The sequence below is a fragment of the Manis pentadactyla genome, chromosome 15 (genome assembly GCF_030020395.1).
Source record: "Manis pentadactyla isolate mManPen7 chromosome 15, mManPen7.hap1, whole genome shotgun sequence".
Lineage (NCBI taxonomy): Eukaryota > Metazoa > Chordata > Mammalia > Pholidota > Manidae > Manis > Manis pentadactyla.
Window position 1 is genome coordinate 68,577,533 of NC_080033.1, and position 20,567 is coordinate 68,598,099.

At 43.3% G+C, this 20,567-nt stretch overlaps 1 protein-coding gene across 3 annotated transcripts in view; it reads right to left on the bottom strand.

Moving 5' to 3' along the window:
• The window catches only part of MBTPS1 (membrane bound transcription factor peptidase, site 1), a 50,747-nt gene that overhangs the window by 26,747 nt on the left and 3,433 nt on the right, over window positions 1–20,567 (bottom strand). For all 3 annotated transcript variants that reach the window (XM_057493434.1, XM_036909378.2, XM_036909380.2), the window contains exons 2-8: window positions 9,664–10,147; window positions 8,692–8,949; window positions 5,734–5,937; window positions 4,022–4,132; window positions 3,468–3,577; window positions 2,101–2,217; window positions 1,610–1,677 (exon numbers count right to left, since the gene is read on the bottom strand). In XM_057493434.1, the coding sequence (XP_057349417.1) occupies window positions 1,610–1,677; window positions 2,101–2,217; window positions 3,468–3,577; window positions 4,022–4,132; window positions 5,734–5,937; window positions 8,692–8,949; window positions 9,664–9,826 (1,031 nt within the window). In that variant the 5' untranslated portion in view covers window positions 9,827–10,147. The remainder of the gene's footprint in view (window positions 1–1,609; window positions 1,678–2,100; window positions 2,218–3,467; window positions 3,578–4,021; window positions 4,133–5,733; window positions 5,938–8,691; window positions 8,950–9,663; window positions 10,148–20,567) is intronic.

The following is a 20,567-nucleotide window of genomic DNA, read 5'->3' on the forward strand; positions in this document are numbered from 1 at the left end:
CAAAGGAAAGAAAAGGAGCAGTTGCCACCTGGCACCTGCGTGCTTTCTCTCCACTGACTGCTTCCTCTGGGCACAGCAGTGCAGCCTCACCCTCTCGAGACAGGCAGGGAAGTGGAGGCTCAGGACCACAGGTCCCACAGCCCTCATGGGGCTGCCTGGCTCCACTTCTGCACTCTTCCCACAACCCAATGCTGCCCAGGCAGGAAGACAGCTATGAAACCCATGCACAGCCTGGTGCCTCTGAACTGATGAGGGCTGGGCCTGAGTGGGGACGCTGTACACGGGAGAGGGGGCAAGCGGGAGGGCTACTTGAAAGGGCAGACAAGGAACCCCAGGGAGATCACCAAGCCACTGCTGCTTTTCCCGGCAGAGCTACAGTTAGGGTGTTTCCGCCACTTACACCCACGAGTCACAACATACTTCGCTAGAACCCCAGGCCCCTCCCAAGGAGGCAGGATCACTGACTGACACACTATTAGGGTGGAAACATGGCTGCCAAGATTCACGGCTTCTGATCTATAATGACAGCCGTTTCCTATTCAGCCTGATCCTAAGCCCTGACTCTGAATAAGCCAGTCCCTGAGACCGCTGCCTCCCCAGCATGTGCTCCTGGGTTGGCACCGCAAGATGCAGCGAGTGTTCCTCTGCGCACATCCACGCCGTGGGCCCCAGAGACTCATGCATGTGGGAGGGAATGCGCGTGCTCGACTCTCCCTCTAATGGCTTACAGTACGGCAAGGGCAGACTCTGTATTTTCTCTTTTCCTCTGTGGTCACTGTTGGTCACAGCACCAAAATGCACATATCCTGGGCACCCAGTAAAGGAGGCTGAAGAGCATCCTACCACGAAGGGTTCAGCACAAGGTCACTTACATCCAGGACCTAAAGAGTAACAGCCAGAGCTGTTGGTAGGAAGTTTACTGCCTGTGATTCAGTGACTAGGTGATCTCACCAGGTTCTCGCCTGTGCTTTATATATTCCTCCCATTTGCCACTTCTCCAGTTTCTGATATCTCCATTCATGGCAAGCCCCATGCCCCCAACTCTGAATAAGCTCACATTTGCATCTCATGCTGCTTTAGTTCACGACAACTCAGCACCGTTCTGCTTCCCTGATCCCCCTCGGCAAACCTCAAAGCACCGTCTGACTCCGTTATGCCACCCTGCACTTTCTCCCCTGAGCTAGTTTTGTTGTGTTTGTATCTCATCTTTCCTAAAAAGGAGGCAGGCAGCACCTCATCTTATTTACATCTTCAGCCCTCTGCTTGTACAGAGTGGGTCTCAATAAATACTGCGGAATACACATATCATCTCTAACAGATTTACTTCCTTGACTGACTTTGGCAGAGGAAAAAAGTACAATAAAAACTTTATACATCCAAATTGTTATTGACAAAAAAATAAACAAACAAACAGAAACAAGATTGGCCTTGAACTGACAACTGCTAAAGGGTAACCAGAGGTTCATTACACTGTTTTTTTGTATGTTGCAAATTCCATAAAATTAACTAGGTATCAATAGGTACAGATAGATACAGAGATAGGCCAACAGCTTTGCAGCTCTTTCACAGAAAAAACCACTTCTAAGGTCATCCCCATGGGGATACTCACCCATAAAGAGGACCGTCATTGCCAATGGCAGAAACCATGATCACGTTGTTGGCCGTTAATTCCCACACCTACAAAATCAGCACACATTTATTTATGACAGCGTGCCACTTTTAAATTATCAACATATAACTGTCCAAAACAACTTCTAAAATTAGTCTTAAGGAAGAGATCCCCCTGAAAATGTAACACTAGCTATTATAAGCAGGGTGTCTGTTGATAAGCCTGCTTAGGGCCTGTAATATCTCAGCTCTAGGATGACGCAGTGAGCCAGGCAGACCCGGGCTTCTGGGGGACGCTCGGCCATGATGGGCTCTGTGCTTCAACGAGAAGGCATTGACAAGACCCTGTGTGCTGCTCCCAATGCAGTCACCAAAGTCCCCATCGTCATCCGCCCAGCCTCACAAAGCAGTTGCCTCGCACACAGGAGATGAAGCATGTGAAAGAGCAGGTGCTGTCACCAAACACACATCCTTATGTGCAGAGCAACCAACCTTGTCGACGAAGGGATGGTCCATGAAGTCGGGGCCTCCGATGCTGAGGTTCAGCACGTCCATCTTCTTTAAGATGGCATAATTGAAGGCATCCAGGAACCAAGAGGTGTAGGATACCTGGTTCATTTCAAAACAGTCCCTTAGTGCTACAACACAGTTTCTATTTTCAAGAGTATAGACGCTTAGCAGCATGAAGTACTAACTTAAATTTCAGAAGTAAATCCCAAGAACCTGCCCTGAAATATAAACTAGCACACCACAGCATAAATCCTCAGCCTCCGGAGCTGACCCGAGGGAGGGCTGTGTTCTGAGGGCAGCTGACCCCCCCCCACCTAAGGTACAGCTCCTGCCGTTAGTGTGCCCCCCTAGGTAAAACACCAGATGTCCAGCTGCCCCTCTTATAAAGTGGTTTACCCTAAAATGCTTCTACTGAATGTTTCTAAATAGTTCAATGCATCTGTAGAGTATTCTTTATTCCTAAATAGACCAAAGGATAAATGGCATCACTAAAAGGTATTTCACAGAACTATTTCTCTGATGTTCAATTCCTCCTGTTTCCTGATAGAAGTTAAATTACTTTACATATCACAGCTTAGATGTTTTTATGAAAGACAAGATTAAACTTAAACTGGAAATAGGATCACTGTAATAATTAAGAATTCTATTTTTTAAAGGCTTTTAAAATAAGACTACATATTTATATTTGCTTATATATGCCAAAGAAATTCTAGGAGGAGGGACAAAAGAAACTAGGAAACTATCACATGGGAGACATGGGGAGTAAGGCAGATGGTTGCCTGATGGGGACAGGGCTGGGAGGATTCTCCCTGTGTTCCTTTAGATACTTTTGAAATATGTATTACCTATACAAAAATTAAAATTTCAAAGTAAATAAACATAGGACCCTCCCTCTTCTATGACTAGTTTCCATGTGAAGAGAGAGGAACAAGCTCAGAAACCCACAGCACCAGAGGCAAGGAGCTGGGACACACCAGTGACCCTCAGGCAGTCACGGCCCAGTAGGGGCAGCAAACATACCCACATGATAATTCTCATGAAGAAAGTGTAAGAAATGTGTCCGAGACTTGGGGACACAGGAGCCCTGGGCAAGCCCGATGGGGAGGAAGAAATGGGAAGTCAAGGAATCGCTGTGCTCAGTGACTTGGGAGTGCGGCCTCCAGGGTCAAGTGAAGCCCATGAAGGGGGTGGTAGGAGAGCACAGCCACACAGGGACGGTGGAGGGGCTGCACGTGCTGAGCCAGCTCGTTGACTCGCACTGCTTCTAAAGGAATGAGTGCCTTCTTGTGTTCTTCCTTTTTACATTTCAGTATCAATCCTTAAGTTTCAGGGGTCCTCAAAACACCCACCTGGCTATTGGTGAAGACCCTGAAAATGTGAAGTTCCGCATCTGGAGCGAAGCCCTGGCATTCCCTCATGCTGGCTATCACGCCTGCCACGAAGGTGCCATGGCCCAGCCCTGTGTCCACAAGGAAGGAAAGTCACAGAACAGCTGATAATGGGCACCAACACCCACATTTCAAACCATCGATTCAAACACTTACCCTCCTCATCCCAGACCAAGAATTTCAGCTGCGGCCACTTGTCCTGCCCCCTGAGCCCCACGCCCCTGCCCCTCCACGGGTCCAGCGCTCCAGCTCTCTCCAAGACGGAGAACAAGTGCCCCTCTGCCAGGCACCCCCTACTCAAACGCTGCTTCCCAACACCCTCTGAGGCACTTAGGTCTCTCTGCCAACAGGTGCGATAAAAACTTGGATTTGTCTAAAAACCATTGTACGTGGACTACTTAATCAGTAGCACGCAGGAAAATATACTCCAAACCACAGAACGGAGGACTGGAGGTGGCACGAAGCCCACGGAGACCGGGGGCGTCTCTCACACCTGCAGCCTGCGCGGAACCCACCGTCGTCCAGCGTGCGCTCGTTGGTCCAGTTGGTTCTCTCCTTCACATTTTTGAAGTGTGGATGCTTCTCACTCAGCCCAGTGTCAAAAACGGCAACCCTCACGTTAGCACCTTATCCAAAAGGAGGTAAGCATAATCATGTTCACAGAAGGCCTCCTTTTGGGTTTTTGTCTATGAAATACATTCCTCCTTGGGACCCAAAAAGAATGACACACCACGGAGGGCCAAAGCCTGCCAGGGCACACAACTCAGGTCCAATGCCCTGGGGACCCTGGGTGAGCCGAGACCAAGAAGAGGGGACAGCGGGTGAGGCAACATCTGCTGCTCAACTTGAGCATAGATCGAGAATCTCTCGGGATGCCCCTCCATGCCACCCCTCCCACTCTCCCACCGGGGACTCATTTTCTCCCGGTGATGTCCCCCAGGCCTCCATCCCCTCGTAGCCTGAGAGAGGCCTCTAGGGCTAAGAGCATTCACGAAGAACACACCTCCAGGACAGAGGGAAGCTCGTCTGTTCCTGACGAGGGTGGGGACTGTACTCAAATGCTGCTCAGTCATAACAAGCTCTGTGGAGGGGCTATCAACAACACACGGGGATAATCACACTTTCAGTGAAACCACTGTCCTTAATACTTTTCTATAATTAATGAGTCTATTTCAGATACTGGCCCAAGCCATCAGCACCAATGTGAAATAAAATTGGTGTCAGATCAAGAAATCCTGGAAAACATGCAGGAAAAATACAAACACTTGTATTACTTAACAGCTAACATATAATGAAGGTAATGTCTTTCTGGTATAAAAGTTGTGTTTATGTATCAATACTGTACTAAATAATCAAATATACTGAGATAATTATCAAAACATATTGCTTACTTTTTAAAAATGCACACATAAAATTGAAAACCATTTGGTTTGGGGGAATGAAAAATGCTTTCCTGATGATTAAAAAATTTGTTTCATGAAGGAGGTCTCACCCTAAAAAGATAAAACCAAGGGGTGGCAATCATTTCTATAAAATGTCAGTCTCCTTGGTGTTAAAGTTTCAGTATATCAGACATTCTGAAGGGTGGGAGGCAGAGGAAATCAATGGAGAAGGGTCTCCAGGTTTTGGAGAAGTAAGTACAGACACCTAGACAAACTAGGGTAGAAGAAACAGTAAGGGGAAAATCGTACTGGTCCTGAGTTTTATTTCACAGGATGTGGTTGGTCATTACTACTGTCTCCTGTTCTGACACAAGGACCAAGTGCGTCAGTCTAGCACGTAGCCGTTCTGCATGCAGAGCACCACACTCAGGTGGCAAACTCATTTTTGTGTTATTGCCCATCACGGTAACCATCTTCGGATTTGCTCTCATTCTCTGAGTAACTGCGACTTCGCTGGAAGGCCAGCGGGCTCTGGCTTTGAGCAGTGCTGTGTTTGCCCAAATGAGCCCACAGGAGAGAAATGCTCCACAGTCTACCCCTTCTCACCTTAGCAACGATACAGAAAAATAAGACACAAAAGGGGAACAAGACCTAACAATTAGAAAAGCCAAAGAAACAGATGCCCAGCACAACAGGAGTCAAGGACTACAGGCAGCTGAATGTGTCCAGCCCAACCAACAGTGAGGGCAGATGCCCGTGGCCACATGGCTCCAGCACTGGGCACTGGAGAGAGGGAGACTCCACGGACACCGGGCCTCCGCTGCTCCCAGGCTCACAGCACACACCTGTATAGCCCATCTGCCACAGCACGTCTGCTTGCAGCGTCTGGGCGACCTGGCGCGGGATGGCTCTCAGCAACCGTCTACTCGAGTGTCTTCCTGTAGCATGCCAGAACCCAGAGCCCAGGGAGAGGCTGGCTCTTCGCAGGGGACGGGACGACTGCCACTTCTGGCTCCATCGGGTTCCATTACAGGGCACCACGGGGTCAGCTGGAGCCAAGGAGAGGAAGGTCAGGAGAGGGAAAGCCCCATGTCATGATACCCAGCGGGGAGACAATGTTATGAACAGGCAGGGCTGCCCTCTGGGATCCTGCTTGACAGAAAGTGGGACTGTCTGCCTTTGCCAGCAGGGCTTCCTCAAGGCGGTTATGCTTTACAGGACACCATTTAGCTCCAATGTAAGGCACCGAAAGACTGGTAAAAGGACCACTTTTAAAGAAATAAAGTCAATCATAATACTAAAACTGAAGAAATGTCCAATTCTGCATCAGCAACTTGTTCTCACTGAACCAGAAGGGGGAAAAAAAAGAAAATGGCCACTAACCAATCGTGAAGTTTACAACACTGGATTTCTCCAACAGAAAAGGCATGTTGTACCACTACCCCACATCTGGCTGAACATCAACGGGACCTTCTCCTCACTGTATATTGCTTGATTTCTGCAATGTGCTTATTGACTAGAGGGTCACCTTTCTAAAAGCAAAAAAAACTATAAAGGAGTTGGGGGGATTCCAAAGGCGATGAACTGTTATATTTTGAGTTTGTTGGTGAATACCTGACCTTACTCTTATCAAAACTGGATGAACTGTGCACTAGAAAGCATGAATTTATTATCTGTAAATACCTTACTTCTTTAAAAATAGAGGAAAAAGCAAAACAAATATCACCAGAGTTGTCCCTTTACTATTCAAAGATTATGTTACACTGAAGAAAAATCATATTTCAAATCAGTTTTAAGAAAAACAAATCTGTAAAGACTAATAAAGTTCTGTCTCTAAAGCAAATTAGTATCATTTTTATTCTTGTCTTACAGGCTATGTCTATGAAAGGATAGGGACCTGAGGAAATATCTTCATTTAGCAATTATCTGCACAGTGTAACTGAAATCATGCTGCACTGAACTTCCTGTGTTGAGTCTGTTCTTTAAGTCAACAGCAAGGGACAGGCCTGGAGGGGCTCAGTGGAAAATGATATTTAGAACAAGGGAGGGAGGGTCTGTTCCACCTTAGCTGAGACAGACCAGACTATACCTGAGGCACTGAATTCAGGGCTGGGCTGTGCTCTAAGAAGAAGTTAGAAAATCCGGGGAGGATTGAAAGGAAAATAATCAAATGACAAGGGGACTTGAAATTAAGTCTTAAGAGTACCTGTTGAAGGAACTGGAGGTTTTCATTTTCCTGGAGAGAAGAATCTGTCAAGGGGGACACCATGGATATCTTCCAAACACCTTTACATAACGTCTTATAGGAAAACTAGTCAGCTCTGTCTTAAGGCCCACGGACACAGCCAGGGACAGGATCCAGAGGGAGACAGGTTTCAGCCCCAAATGAAGCAAATAATAGTAACACCACAGAAATCAGCAATGGTCAATGCCTACTGTCAACATCCTAAGCACTGCGAAGCTCTCTTCATATACACTCTTTTACCTCGTAAGAGCTGTATGAGGCAGGTAGTATTATCTCCATTTTTCGGATGAGAAAACTTGAAACTTAAAGCTGTTTGCCACACAAGGTCACAAATAACAAGAAAGATCTGGCCTGTCAGAAGCAAACTGTTTCCTTCCGTACAGGCTCAAGCACAGAGTCCGACAACCACACGTATATGGAAAGGAGGCCTGACCCTGAGATTTGAGGACTGCTGTGGTAAAATCAGGCACCTCCAGGTTTCTTATTCTAGAGGTCTTTAAGATAAAAAATAAAATGAAACAAAAAGGCCAAGTGTACATTTTTGGCTAACTGTACAAGGTCTGATTTGTTTTCTCTTCCTGGACTGCTCTGAGGCTGCTGCTTGTTAGAGTAAAAGCATAACAGAACATCTGGCCAGAGGGGTCTCAAGTCAGGCACCTGATGTCTAAGGTGACTCGCAAACTGCCTTCTCACACAATGCAAATTAGTTAGCATTTTCCCTTGGCTGTTTTTTTTAAACCTCAGAGGTTCTCAGGTGTAGTATATATCAGACAAAGGGAGAAAAGCAAAACTTTTTTCCTACAATGAAAGTAATGCCAGTAAATGTAACAGAACTAGTTATTTGTTACCCCAGTTTATGAGAACAGGAAAAAAGACTTTTCCTTTGGTAATGCATATGCTTTGGAAACTATTATGTAATAAATATGCCATTTATTACTTTAAAATAAACTCAATCTTGACAAGAGCACACTGTAAAGAAGCAGGAAGGACTAAGCCCTCCAGCTGAAAAGAGAACAAACTCCTCCACCCTCACAACTGCACAGCTTACAACTTCACAAGCCCTGAGAAGGCTTACTAAAAACAAAATTAAATGGAACACAACAACCCCTTGCAAGGTGCCTTGAAAAATACACATGCACACAGACAAGCAAAATGTGCATGGAGATGCCACAGCAGAGCGTCTTGTTTCAGCGTGTCAGGGTCACAGCCTCACAGTATGGTGGCTCTGCACAGACCTGGGGGGCACCACTTCCCAGAAACAGAGCTCACTATCAGTTCCATCACAGATTCCCAGTCTTCTTCCTACCAGGACAGCACCAAGCCTCTTTTGTGTTTTTTAAATCCCTGACAAGAAAGTGTTCACAATGATGAAACCAGATGAAGGGATGTGGGCACTTGTGGTACTGTCTTTCAACTATTCTGCCAGTTTGAAATTTTTCCAAATCAGGTTGGGGGCGGGGAGGGTGGCAGAGCACCTAAGGTGTGATGTGTACGTTCACTCTCAAAGCCCGCGGGAAGCAGGAACCCGCAGAGATCAGCCCAAGGCCCTGGTACTCACACTCGGTGCACTTGAGGGAGCGAAAGACTTTGCGTTGGGGCGTCACCCGTTTGATGTTGGGATGGTCTTCAAGGGTTAGCAGCCCTGCTTTCTGTTTTTCTTTTATCTGAATCACCTCAAAATCACTAGGGTAGTCACTGGATGGATTGTTTCGAGGTATAATTCTCCAATTGCCGATTTCACTGCTCTTCAGAGCACTTGAAATAAATGAATTTCTAGCTTTTGCTGTAAAGTATCCATTGAACGCCACAATGTATTCTGAAATCAACAACCACAAATAAAAACTAAGAATTTATGTACGTACATCATAACAAAACAATATCTAAAATTTCCCCATGAGAAGAAAACTTACATATCTTAAAACCTATAGTGGAAATGGTAAGCAAAAAAACCGGTTTAAAAACCCTGGGCAGCAGTTGTGAAAACTGTGAGTTAAACTGATCTGCATGAATTGCCAAACAGAACACTTGACTCCATGTCAGTTATCTGCTATTTATCAAAAAGCAAATATTAACGGAAGTTCGAATGTATGGCAAAGAAACGTATGTAAGTTTTTCAAACAGGAAAAAGGAATTCAGAGAAGTGAAGGCTCAGTTTTATTTTACGGAAAAGAATAACACAATTTAGAGCAGATTACTTAAGACGCTTTGCTTGGTTATTCACACCTGGCCTGAACATCAGAGTAACCTGCGGCACCTCCGTACTCCCCGTCGCCAGCCACACTGGCATCTGCCCTGTGGACTTGTGTCTTAGGGAAATGGACTCAGTGTGATTTCCTTGCTTCGCATCAGCTAACTGTGCTGGGAAAACAAACCTTGGCCAACTTAGCAGCCAAGCACTACACACTCACTCCACTTGAAATTTATTACAGAAAAGACAGAAATGTTTTTTTGGCAAAAGCTAATGTTTAAAGTAAGTTTGAAAAAATTTATGGGGGGGGGGTGTCCCTGACATTCAAAATAATACCATTACCATATTCCACAACTGTTGAGGAGAATTCCACCTTCACAGTCAGGTGGGAACAGCCAGGGCAAGAGGCCTTTTCAAAAGATTTCTTTTCCAGTCTGTCACCCAGATGTTTCTTCCCACAGAGCAAAACCACTAGCAGAAGCAGCCAGATGTTGACAAGCTTCATGGTCTTAAGTGAATGTGATCATAAAATTGCATAAATTCAAATCACACTTTTTTCCTGCTTGATTATAAGTTAATTTTTGTTTCAGCTAAACGCTGAAACATTACTGATCCGCTGTTCTACAGTCTGTCCAATGTAAATAAAAGTGCAGTTTCATGGCCTTTTGTGGTCGGCCTGAACAGAGGCTCTCATTTCTTTCTTCGTTTCTTCTCCATCTTGGACCTCAGGCTCCTCTCACTCTGGGCCAGACAACAGAGTCCTATATTCCATTTGCACCACAGAACTGAAGTCCAGCAGGAAGGAGCACTCACTCTGTGAGCCACTCTACAAAACAAGACAAGCACACGGAGACATTACAGCACAGAGACAGCGCCAAGTGGGATTTAGTCATGTGCAATCTGAATAAGAGGTCAAAAAACATCCCTGCTATAAGATAAAATGAATGTTTGACACAATCACGAAACATCTTATTTCATTTTTCTTTAGTTACTCCTCACTTCTTTCAGGGAAATAAAAGTTTTAAGGCAGCTTCAGAAATAAGAAAGGATAAAATAAATGAGAAAATAAGGATCACAAACAACACCAGGGATTGTAAGCATACTGGTCCTGAGAATCCTAGCAGCCAAAGAGAACGAGAAATAATGACTGTCCACTCATGAACCTTTGCTTTGCTTCTAGGTCATATTTCTTATTTCCTGTCATCTGTAGCTCTTCCTCTCTAGGGTGCTTCCCCAATCAGCACTTTAACTCCCCATAAATTTCACCCATTTTCCAGATAAAAGGTTGGTATACATCTTTATTTTCTACTGTAAAATGAATACCTATGAACTAATGTCCATAGAAATCATGTTCTTAACACATCTTCTTTAAGAGACACTGCTTTAAAATTATTCAAAGTATGCCTTTCCAGATTTTGAGATATTTCCTACCAATTCTACGAAAAGAAAATAGAAGGGTTTTTACTGTCATGCAATTTTACCTGAAGCCTCAACTTACAGAAATTTAACCTGCTAATAAATATGTTACAAAACCAGATTATTTTTTTACTGGAAGCAACAGGAGAAGTTTGTGAGGTAAGCTTGCTAAAGAAATGTTATTTGAGAGTTAAATCACATGTGGGTACAAATATCTTTCAAAATAATCTGACTTGTAGGAAAAAGAACCATTCTTCACAATGAAAAACAGAGAAGCAATAAAAAAGCAATGCTGGCTGCAGCATGCCCAGAAAAATGTGTTGTAGAGATCACACCAGAAGCATAAATAATCCAGCAGGGGAATGACAGATCCCGGAAACATGGTAGGCCCTATACTGCTACTTGTCTCTAAAAAGAACACAAGGGACAAGGAGTTAGCCCTTTGCCGAGAGAGGCAGGCCACATCATTAAACCCATTCTTCTGGTCAAAATGGTGCTTTAGAGTAACAAGGCCTTTGTGGACTCTGGAACTATGCACATGTGCTTCTACAAACAGGAAAACACTCATAAAAGTATAGGGAGGGTGTCAAAGGAATATTTTAAAGTTTACAGGACTTTCAATTGTGGTAATAAACCCAGAAAAGCGGGCCCATCTCTGGCACTGGAGACTGAAGTTGGAGGAATGTGTTCCATGAAATTTTAAAAGTACTTTCTGTGTCAGGCTAAACAACATGCTTCTAAACAACCAATGGTCAACCAAGAAATCAAAGAGGAAATCAAAAAATGTGTGGAGACAGACAAAAACAGAAAACACAATCGTTCAAAGTCTTTGGGACACAGCAAAAGCAGTTCTAAAAGGGAAGTTCTAAGGCCTGCCTCAAGAAACAAGAAACATCTAGCCTTATACCTAAAGAAACTAGAAAAAGAAGAACAAAGCCCAAAGTTAGTAGAAGGAAATAATAAAGATCAAAGAGGAAATTAATGAAATAGACTAAATATAAAGATAGAAAAGATCAATGAAACGAAGAGCTAGTTCTTTGAATAAATAAGCAAAATTGATAAACCTGATTCAGTCAGACTCACCAAGAAAAAAGAGGACTCAAATAAAATCATATACAAAAGGGAAGTCACAATTGACATCACAGAAATACAAAGGATTATAAGAGAATTCTACAAAAAATTGTATGCCAACAAACTGGAAAATCTAGAAGAAATGAGTAAATTCCTAGAAACATAGACTCTTCCAAGACTAAAACAAATAGAAAATCTGTACAGACTGATTACCAGTAACAAAATTGAACTGGTAATCAAAAAACTCCCAAAACAAAAGTCCGGGACCAGATGGCTTCACAGAATTCTACCAAACATTTTAAGAAGTAACACCTATTCTTCTCAAACTATTCCAAAAAACTGAAGAAGGAAACTTTCAAACTCATTCTAAAAAGCCAGCATTTCTTGATACCAAAATGAGACAAACCTCGACATAATAAAGGGCATATATGACAACCCACAGCTAACGTCATACTCACTGGTGAAAGCTGAAAGCTTTTCCTCTAAGATGAGGAACAAGACAAGGATGCCCACTCTCACCACTTTAATTCAACATAGTACTTTAAGTCCTAGGCACACCAATCAGAAAAGAAAAAGAAATAAAAGGCATCCACATTGGTAAGAAGTGAAACTGTCACTATTTGCAGATGACATGATACTATATGTAAAAAAAAACCTAAAGACCACCAAAAACCTACTAGAACTAATATATGAATTCAGTAAAGTTGTAAGATACAAAAATCATACAGAAATATGTTGTTTCTATACACTACTAATGAACTAGTAGAAAGAGAAATTAAGAAAACAATCCCATTACAGTTTCAGGTTCTTCAAAAAGAATGAAATACCTGGGAATAAATTTAATCAAGAATGTGTAAGACTTGTACTGTGAAAACCATAAGACAGTAATGAAAGAAACTGAAGATGACACAATGGGAAGATATACCATGCTCACGCACTGGAAGAATTAATAGTTAAGATGCCCCTACTACCCAAAGCAATCTACAGATTCATTGCAATCCCTATCAAAAAACTGATGGCATTTTTCACAGAACTAAAACAAATAATCCTGAAATTAGTATGGCACCACAAAAGACCCTAAAAAGCCAAAGCAATCTTGAGAAAGAAACAAAGCTGGAGGTATCACACTCCCTGATTTCAAGCTATATCCCAAAGCTACAGTAATCAAAAGAGTATGGTAGTGGTACAAAAACAGACACATACATCAATGCAACAGAGTAGACAGCCCTCAGATAAACCCTCGCTTATATGGTCAATTAATCTATGACAAAAGAGGCAAAAATATACAATGGGGAAGAGTCTCATCAATAAGTGGTGTTGGGAAAACTGGACAGCTACGTGCAAAACAATGAAACAGGACTGCTGTCTTATACTACACACAAAAATAAACTTGAAATGGATTAAAGAACTAAATATAAGATCTGAAACTGTGAAACTCCTATAAGAAAACAGCCAGTAAACTCTTAAACACTGATCTTCTCAATTTTCTGGATGTGTCCTCAGGCAAAGGAAACAAGAACAAAAATAAACAAGTGAGACTACATAAAACCAAAAACCTCCTGCACAGCAAGGGACACCATCAACAGAACAAAAAGGCAGCCTTCTGAATGGGAGAAGATATTTGCAAATGATATATCTGACAAGGGGTTAACATCCAAAATATATAAAGAAGTCATATAACATAACACCAGAACAACAAAATAATCTGATATAAAAATGGGCAGAGGACATGAGTAGACATTTTTTCAAAGACATACAGATGACCAACAGACACATGAAAAAATGCTGAACATCACTAATCATCAGGGAAATGCAAACCAAAACGACTATGAGATACCACCTCACACTAGTCAGAATGGCCACTATCTAAAAGACAAGAAATAACAAAGTGTTGGCCAGGATGTGGAGAAAAAGGAACCCCTCATGCACTGTTGGTGGGAATGTGAACTTGTACAGCCACTGTGGAAATGTACAGGTTCCTCAAAAAATTAAAAACAGAAATGCTATTTGATGCAGTAATTCCACTTTTGGTTAGCTACCCAAAGAAAACATACACACTTATTTGAAAAGGTCTATTCACCCCTGTTTATTGCAGCATGTTACAACAGCCAAGATATGGAAACAACGTAAGTATCCACTGATAAATGGATAAAGAAAATGTGGCACATATACACAATGGAATATTACTCAACCATAAAAAAGAAAGAAATCTTGCCATTTGCAACAACACAGATGGACCTAGAGGGCATTATGCTCAGTGAAATAAGCCAGGCAGAGAAAGGCAAATACCATATGACTTCACTTATATGTGCATCTAAAAAACAAAACAAATGTGCAAACAAAAGCTAAACAAAAAAAAACCCAGAAATAGACTAATAAGTACAGAGAACTGGAGGTTTCCCAAGGGGAGAGGAATGGAGGGATAGCTGAAATAGCTGAAGAAGATCAAGAGCTACAAACTTCCAGTTATGAAATAAATCAGTCACTGGGATGAAAAGTACATTGTAGAGACTATAGCCAATGATACTATAGTAATTTTGGTGACAGATGGTAACTACATTTATCATGGTGAGCACTTTATAATACATGTAAGTGCCTAATCAATATGCTATACACCTAAAACCAATACAATGTCAGCTATCCTCCAAAACATGTTTTAAAGTTATTTCTGTATCAACATGAAGAAAAACAATGAGAACCAGGAACCATGTCAACATCTTTCATAGTAATCTGCTTGGGAATGGGCCCGTTTCTTTGGTTTATACTTGATATTTGCTGGCATGGAGTATCAAAGAATACAATTACCTGAAGCATGTACTTCACTTAAATATTACTGGTCAAAGAAGATAAAGCTAATCACTGGTGAACAGAGCTCTAGTGTTATATTAAATGAACTTTTAGTCAGAAGATTTAAATCAGTCTTTCACTCAATTAAGGCAAGCTTTTGTGTAACTGAAAAAGAAAGAAAAGGTTAGGGGGGAGTTAAATTTAAAAGTGCTTAAGGTAAAATCAGTTCACTCCCAAATAGAAAAATAAAACTTTTTATGTTTTCAGAAAATAGGACACTGCAATAACATTAAGATATTCTACCCATTAAATCATACAATTCTAGATCTGCTGACCAAGGTTAAGACAGTGTCTGGTGCTGCAGAGGAAACACGGACTGTTAGTGAGGGACCCAGCACCCCAGGCATGGTCCAGAAGACAGAGGGCCATAACTGCAAACAGCCAGCCAAAGTGCAGGTGAAGAGCACGCAGCAGGGCACACGCACAGGGCCAGGGACCCTCCGTGACAGGATGCTCCCTGCTGTAAAGAGGGGCCCCAGTACTAGAGGGGGTGGCAGCCAGCTCTGGCGGCATCTGAGCCAGCAGGGCTGGAAGGGTGGAAATAGGAGCAAGAAGGGGGGGCATCCTGAGCAGGGCTGCGTCACAGACAGAAAATGCAGGGCGTGCACAGTGTCACTAAGTCGCCTGTGTGAGGAGGGAGGTAATGAGATGCCAGTCTGGAGGCTGAAAGAAAGCAGGGGACAAGGACCTCAAGCAGGTAAGAGTTTGAGCAGAACTCCAGCAAAAAAACTGGAAAAACAGACCCTCTTCATCCAATGGGAGTGAACTGTGCAGAGATAATACACAGCCAGGTGGGACTGCTGACCAAACTTTGTCTGCTCACCCACTCACCCAGCACGCAGCCACAGCTGTTCCAGGAGGCAGGAACACAGCAGAGAACAGAATACAATGGAGATCTCTGCAAGGAGCTGCCCTTCCAGGGCAGGGAGATAGATGATATCCAAGATAAGGCTTATGGTATTTAGTAGTGATAAACGCTGTATTTGGAAAGAAGCAAAAAAGAAAGAAGGGGACTCACAGGCCAGGGGAAGGGTGGAGTTTGCAGAGAGTGCTGCCCAGGCCTCTGAGAAGGGACTCTGAGCAGAGCGAGAACCGCTGGAAGCAGGAGGCTGGCTGAGCCCTCCAGGAAGAGTACTGCAGGCGCTAGGGAAATCAAGGACAAAGCCCTAAGGTAAGGAGAGCGCCCAGGGCATGTAGAAAGGCAAAGCAGCAGAGTGGCGGGAGCACAGTGAAGGCAACTCAGCAGGTGAGATTAGAGAGAACTGGGGAGGCAGCGGGCAGGTCAGAGGAGGGGCCTCAGTTCTCCCTGTGAAGGGAGGGAGGGCAGGCGCTGGGCAGAGCAGCAACCCCAACGGGCCTGCACATTAATTGGCTCACTCTGGCTTCTGTGCGGAAGGGGTCACAGCAGAAGCAGTAGACCAACTGGAAGGTCCATAAAGATGGTGGCTTGGGTCAGGGTGGGGCAGGAAAGGCAATCAATGTGGTCACATTGAGGATGTGAAGGTAGAACTGACAGAATCTGCTGACAACCAGATGTGGCAGTGTGCAAGTGAGGCGTCAAGGGCAACACCAAGGCCTCTTCCCCAAACCCCAGTGGCATCTGCTCCTGGGACGAAGAAAGCTACCGAAAAAGCTGGTCTGGAAACTGGCAGGAGCCGAGTTCAGAATGTGGGAAGTTCAGGATGAGCACCAGAGCTGGGAGGGCATGGCTCAGGGCAGAAGAAGGGGGAGGTCAAAAACCCCCAAAGTCAGTGAGAGAGATTTCCATCATGAAGGGTGGTGGCCAGCTGAGATAATTGGTTTAGTAATTTAAAGATCATGACTCCTTCCAGAAAAGGGCCACAGTAGTGAACCCAGTAGGCTCCTGTCTCCAAATCCACAGGAAATGAAAGAAGATGCCCTCAGGGAGAAAAATCCCATGGGGCCAAATGATAAAGTTGGAAATGACAGGAACAAGGAGACACCTCCCTGTTTTTTCAGATCTGGTTGACCTGCTGTGTCCTTTAAAGGTGACCTAAAGTCTGGGTTCTAGGAAGATACTCTTTTCAAAGACTTATGGCTCATAAAAATATGCCAACAGATACTGACTGACATGTCTATGGTTTCCCAATCCCAGAGTAAGAGGGCTTCAAATCAGAAATTTGCTCTAAGGGAAACAAAAATGCCACCGAGGGACAGTGGCTGGGGAATGATGACATGGGCATGGGGTCAAAAGACTGCGTCCTTAGCCAGTTTGTTTTAAAGATGACCAGTCCCCACTGACTCCTCTACTGGGGCTTTAAAGGCAATGACTGCACCTTCCCTTACCTAAATCCCCTATTCACCCGTGTCTACGAGAGATCCTTCCTGGCTCACTCGTACCTTAAACCTGGTGAGCACCTTCACCACCTAGTGGCAAGCAGGTACGTAGCAACCAGTGTAAGATGAGCACAGAAAATAGAAACATGAAGCAAAAAACACTCTTAAAAAGAGTTGTAACTCTTCCTTTTCTTCTTCCCTGCTGAATAACTCAGTCAAGGACCAAGTAGGCAGGCGGATGTGGGGACAGTGCAGTGGCCCAGGGATGGAGTCTGACACATGGGAAGTGGTATTAGAGCCTGCGTGGGGGTGATGGAAGTGACAAAGGGAAACTGATTTGAGCAAATACCTCATGGATAATGGGAGGCAGCTTTCTCATGGTCAGAGAGGGAAGCAAAAAATATGAAAAGGGAACACGTGGATGCACCATGAAGGACCAGACTGAAATTGGAAGGACTGGTGTGAACTCATTCTTCATATAGAGAGAGATATGGAAACAAATATATGCAAATGTGTGCATGTGTATGAATGTACGCGTGCGCGCGCGCACACACACACACACACACAAACACACTTCCTGTCTACTGAAAGGACGCAGGAGCAGCAATGTCCCAACAGAGGGGAGCACACCCCATGCCCAGCCCTGGTTTTCTAAATACCATTCTCCACTCAAAGAAACCAGGCTCCTCAAAGGGCAGGGTAAGAACAGGTGAGTCTAGAAAAATCTTGTGCCAGAAAGTGAGGACATACTCAATAATGGGGTTGTGTCAGAGCGACAGAGGCCAGCTTGGGACAATCTGAACACCAGAAAAGTAATGAAAGTAATAGATCTTAGCCCACTGAATACAACAGGAAAACATGAGGTAACAATGACTCATATGTAAATAAGATAAATATGTAACAAAAGAAATTCAAAGTTTGAAGAAGAATGAGATAATTACACAGTCTCAGAATGCCTCCCCACAACACCCTGATTTACAAAGGGAGAAAGGTAATTTCACAGCAGAGAAGCTTCATCAAGTCAACCAACAATGGGACAAGCGGACCCCTGGCCACCAAGCAGGTGCTCTTGAAGAGCCCAGCATCACCAGTGGGGCTCCTGCCAAAATGCACACCCCAAAACGGACCATGAGGAAACATCAAAACCCAAATCAAGGGACATTCTTCAAAGTAACTGACCTAGAAATTCTCTTAATACCAAGGTCCTAAAAGCCAGAGGCTGAGATACAGCTCCAGATGGAGACTTGAGACATGGCCACTAACTACAATTCGAGCTTCTGAACTGGATCCTTCGCTGTAAGGACATTACTGGAACAAGGGGCAAAACCTGGGTGATTAGGGAGCGGTGATTATTAGGACAAGTGCCCTGATTTTGAAGGTTGTGCTGTGATTATGTGAGAAGGTCCTTGCTTGCAGCAAATACCCACTAAGTACCTGGGGATAATGGGCACCAGATCTGCAACTTACTTTCAAATGGCTCAGAGGAAAAGTGGTTCTGTTTTGTCCGAAACACACACACACACGCACACGCGCGCCTATGTTAAGTCTCAGTTGCTAGGAGTGCACAGAGAAGGATAGGAGAATTAAGTTTTAAGAAGTGGTGGGTTGGGGGCCAATTACAGCCTCTTGTATTTAGACTCAGTCTGTGCTGACTGCTTTGTGCATAACCAGACCATACACCATGTCAAACAGATTTACAGCAATAACTATTACAAAGAATGACATCCTAACATCCCAACAGCTGGGACTGAACTAGTCAAAATGAAATTTCAAGTATTTCTCAGTCCAAGGCATTAAGAGAACACCTGAAAAAGTTAAAAGTAAATTTCTGTTAAAATTAACCCCGGTGTTTCTATAATTTACATCATAAAAATCAAGTAACTTTTTAAATTGAAGTATATAACTGATACACAATACCCTGTTTCAGGGGCGTATCTCAGTGATTCAGTATCTATATACATTATGAGATGATCCCCACAATTGAGGCTAGTCACCACCTGTCACAACATACAGTCATCACAGTATCAGCAACTGTATTCCCTACACTGTACATGACAACCCCATGACTTATTTTATAACCAGAAGTTGGTACCTCCTAATCCCCTTCACCTATCTGGTGCCCCAACTCAACCCCCACTCTGGTAACCAAGTTTTGTTTCCTGTGTCTGTGAGTCTGTTTCTGTTTTGTTTGTTCACAAAAATCAAGTGACATTTTCACAGACATAAACTGAGCCACCAGAATAAAATACAAATTATGTTTAAAAATTCAGCCCAGTAAAATGGGTACTATTATATGTTGCTAGTAAATATAAAAAAACTCTTACAACCTTTTAAATGGTAATTTGCCATATGTATTAAGAACCTTAAAAATGAATGTAAAAACTCTTCTGGTCTAATAAATCCAGTAATAACAACAAAAACTAACACGGCATTTATGAAGGGGCAGGCGTTATTCTAAGTAATTTACATGTATGAACTCAATATTCACAACAACCTGTTACAACCATTTTCAGATGAGAAAACTAAGGCCCAGAGATGGAAAACTGGTCTGGGACATTGGGTAGTCTGGTTCAGAGGCCACACTCTTAAGAGGCAGGCTTCCCTGCTTTTCAATAATCTCCCCTAGAAATTCATCCCACACAGGTGTGAATCTGAAACCATACAATGATTTAAGTCTAAGGATTCTAACAGGGAAAATTAGAGACCATCGAAATGTGCAAGAGAGGACTAGCTAAATGATTATGGTTCATCCATACCATGAAATGCTATGCAGCAATTTCAAATTATGCTCCTTTGGGAGGCTGAATAATGTCCTCAAAAGGTGTTCACACCCTTATGCTCTTCCCTGGAACCTGTACATGTTACTTTATATAACCAAGGGACTTGGCAGATGTAATTAAACTAAGAATCTGGAGAGGGGGGAGCATACTGGATTATCCAGGCAAATCCAATGGAATTACTAGAGTCTCTGTCATGTGCAAGCTCTGGGCAAGGAGCAGATGTGATGTAATCAGGAGCCAAGGAGTGCAGGTGCCTCTAGAAATGAAAAAAGGAAGGAAAGAGAACCTCCCTGGAGCCTCCAGAAGGAATGAAGTCCTGCTGACACCTTGACTTTAGCCCTGTGAGGCTGACTTCGGCCTACTGACCTCCAGACTGTAAGGTGATATATTCATGTTGTTTTAAGTCACTAAGTTTGTAGAAATTTGTTAATAGCAGCCACAGGAAACTAATGTATTTCCCAAAGAATATGGGGAAATGCTAATGAAATAATAAGTAAAATCGTTCATGTACAGTGAGACTGAAATTTTGATTTTAAGTATGTACCTAAATGCACAGGAAAGACCATGAGAAGGTATCTACCGAAATGGTAACACTGGCTCTACCTTTCAATGGCATGATTATATGTAGTTATTTTCTTCTTAATTCTCTTATATTTTTACTAAAGGATATATTGCAGCTTTGTAATTAGATGAAACATAGTACTTGAATAAACCTTTAAAAAATTCACAGAAAAACATGTTCTGTTAAGACAGTGGCACAAAGATGCAAAATACGTTAAAAGATTTAATTTTATTTGCACATATAGCTGAGCTTAAAAGGGACCTATTTCCTAG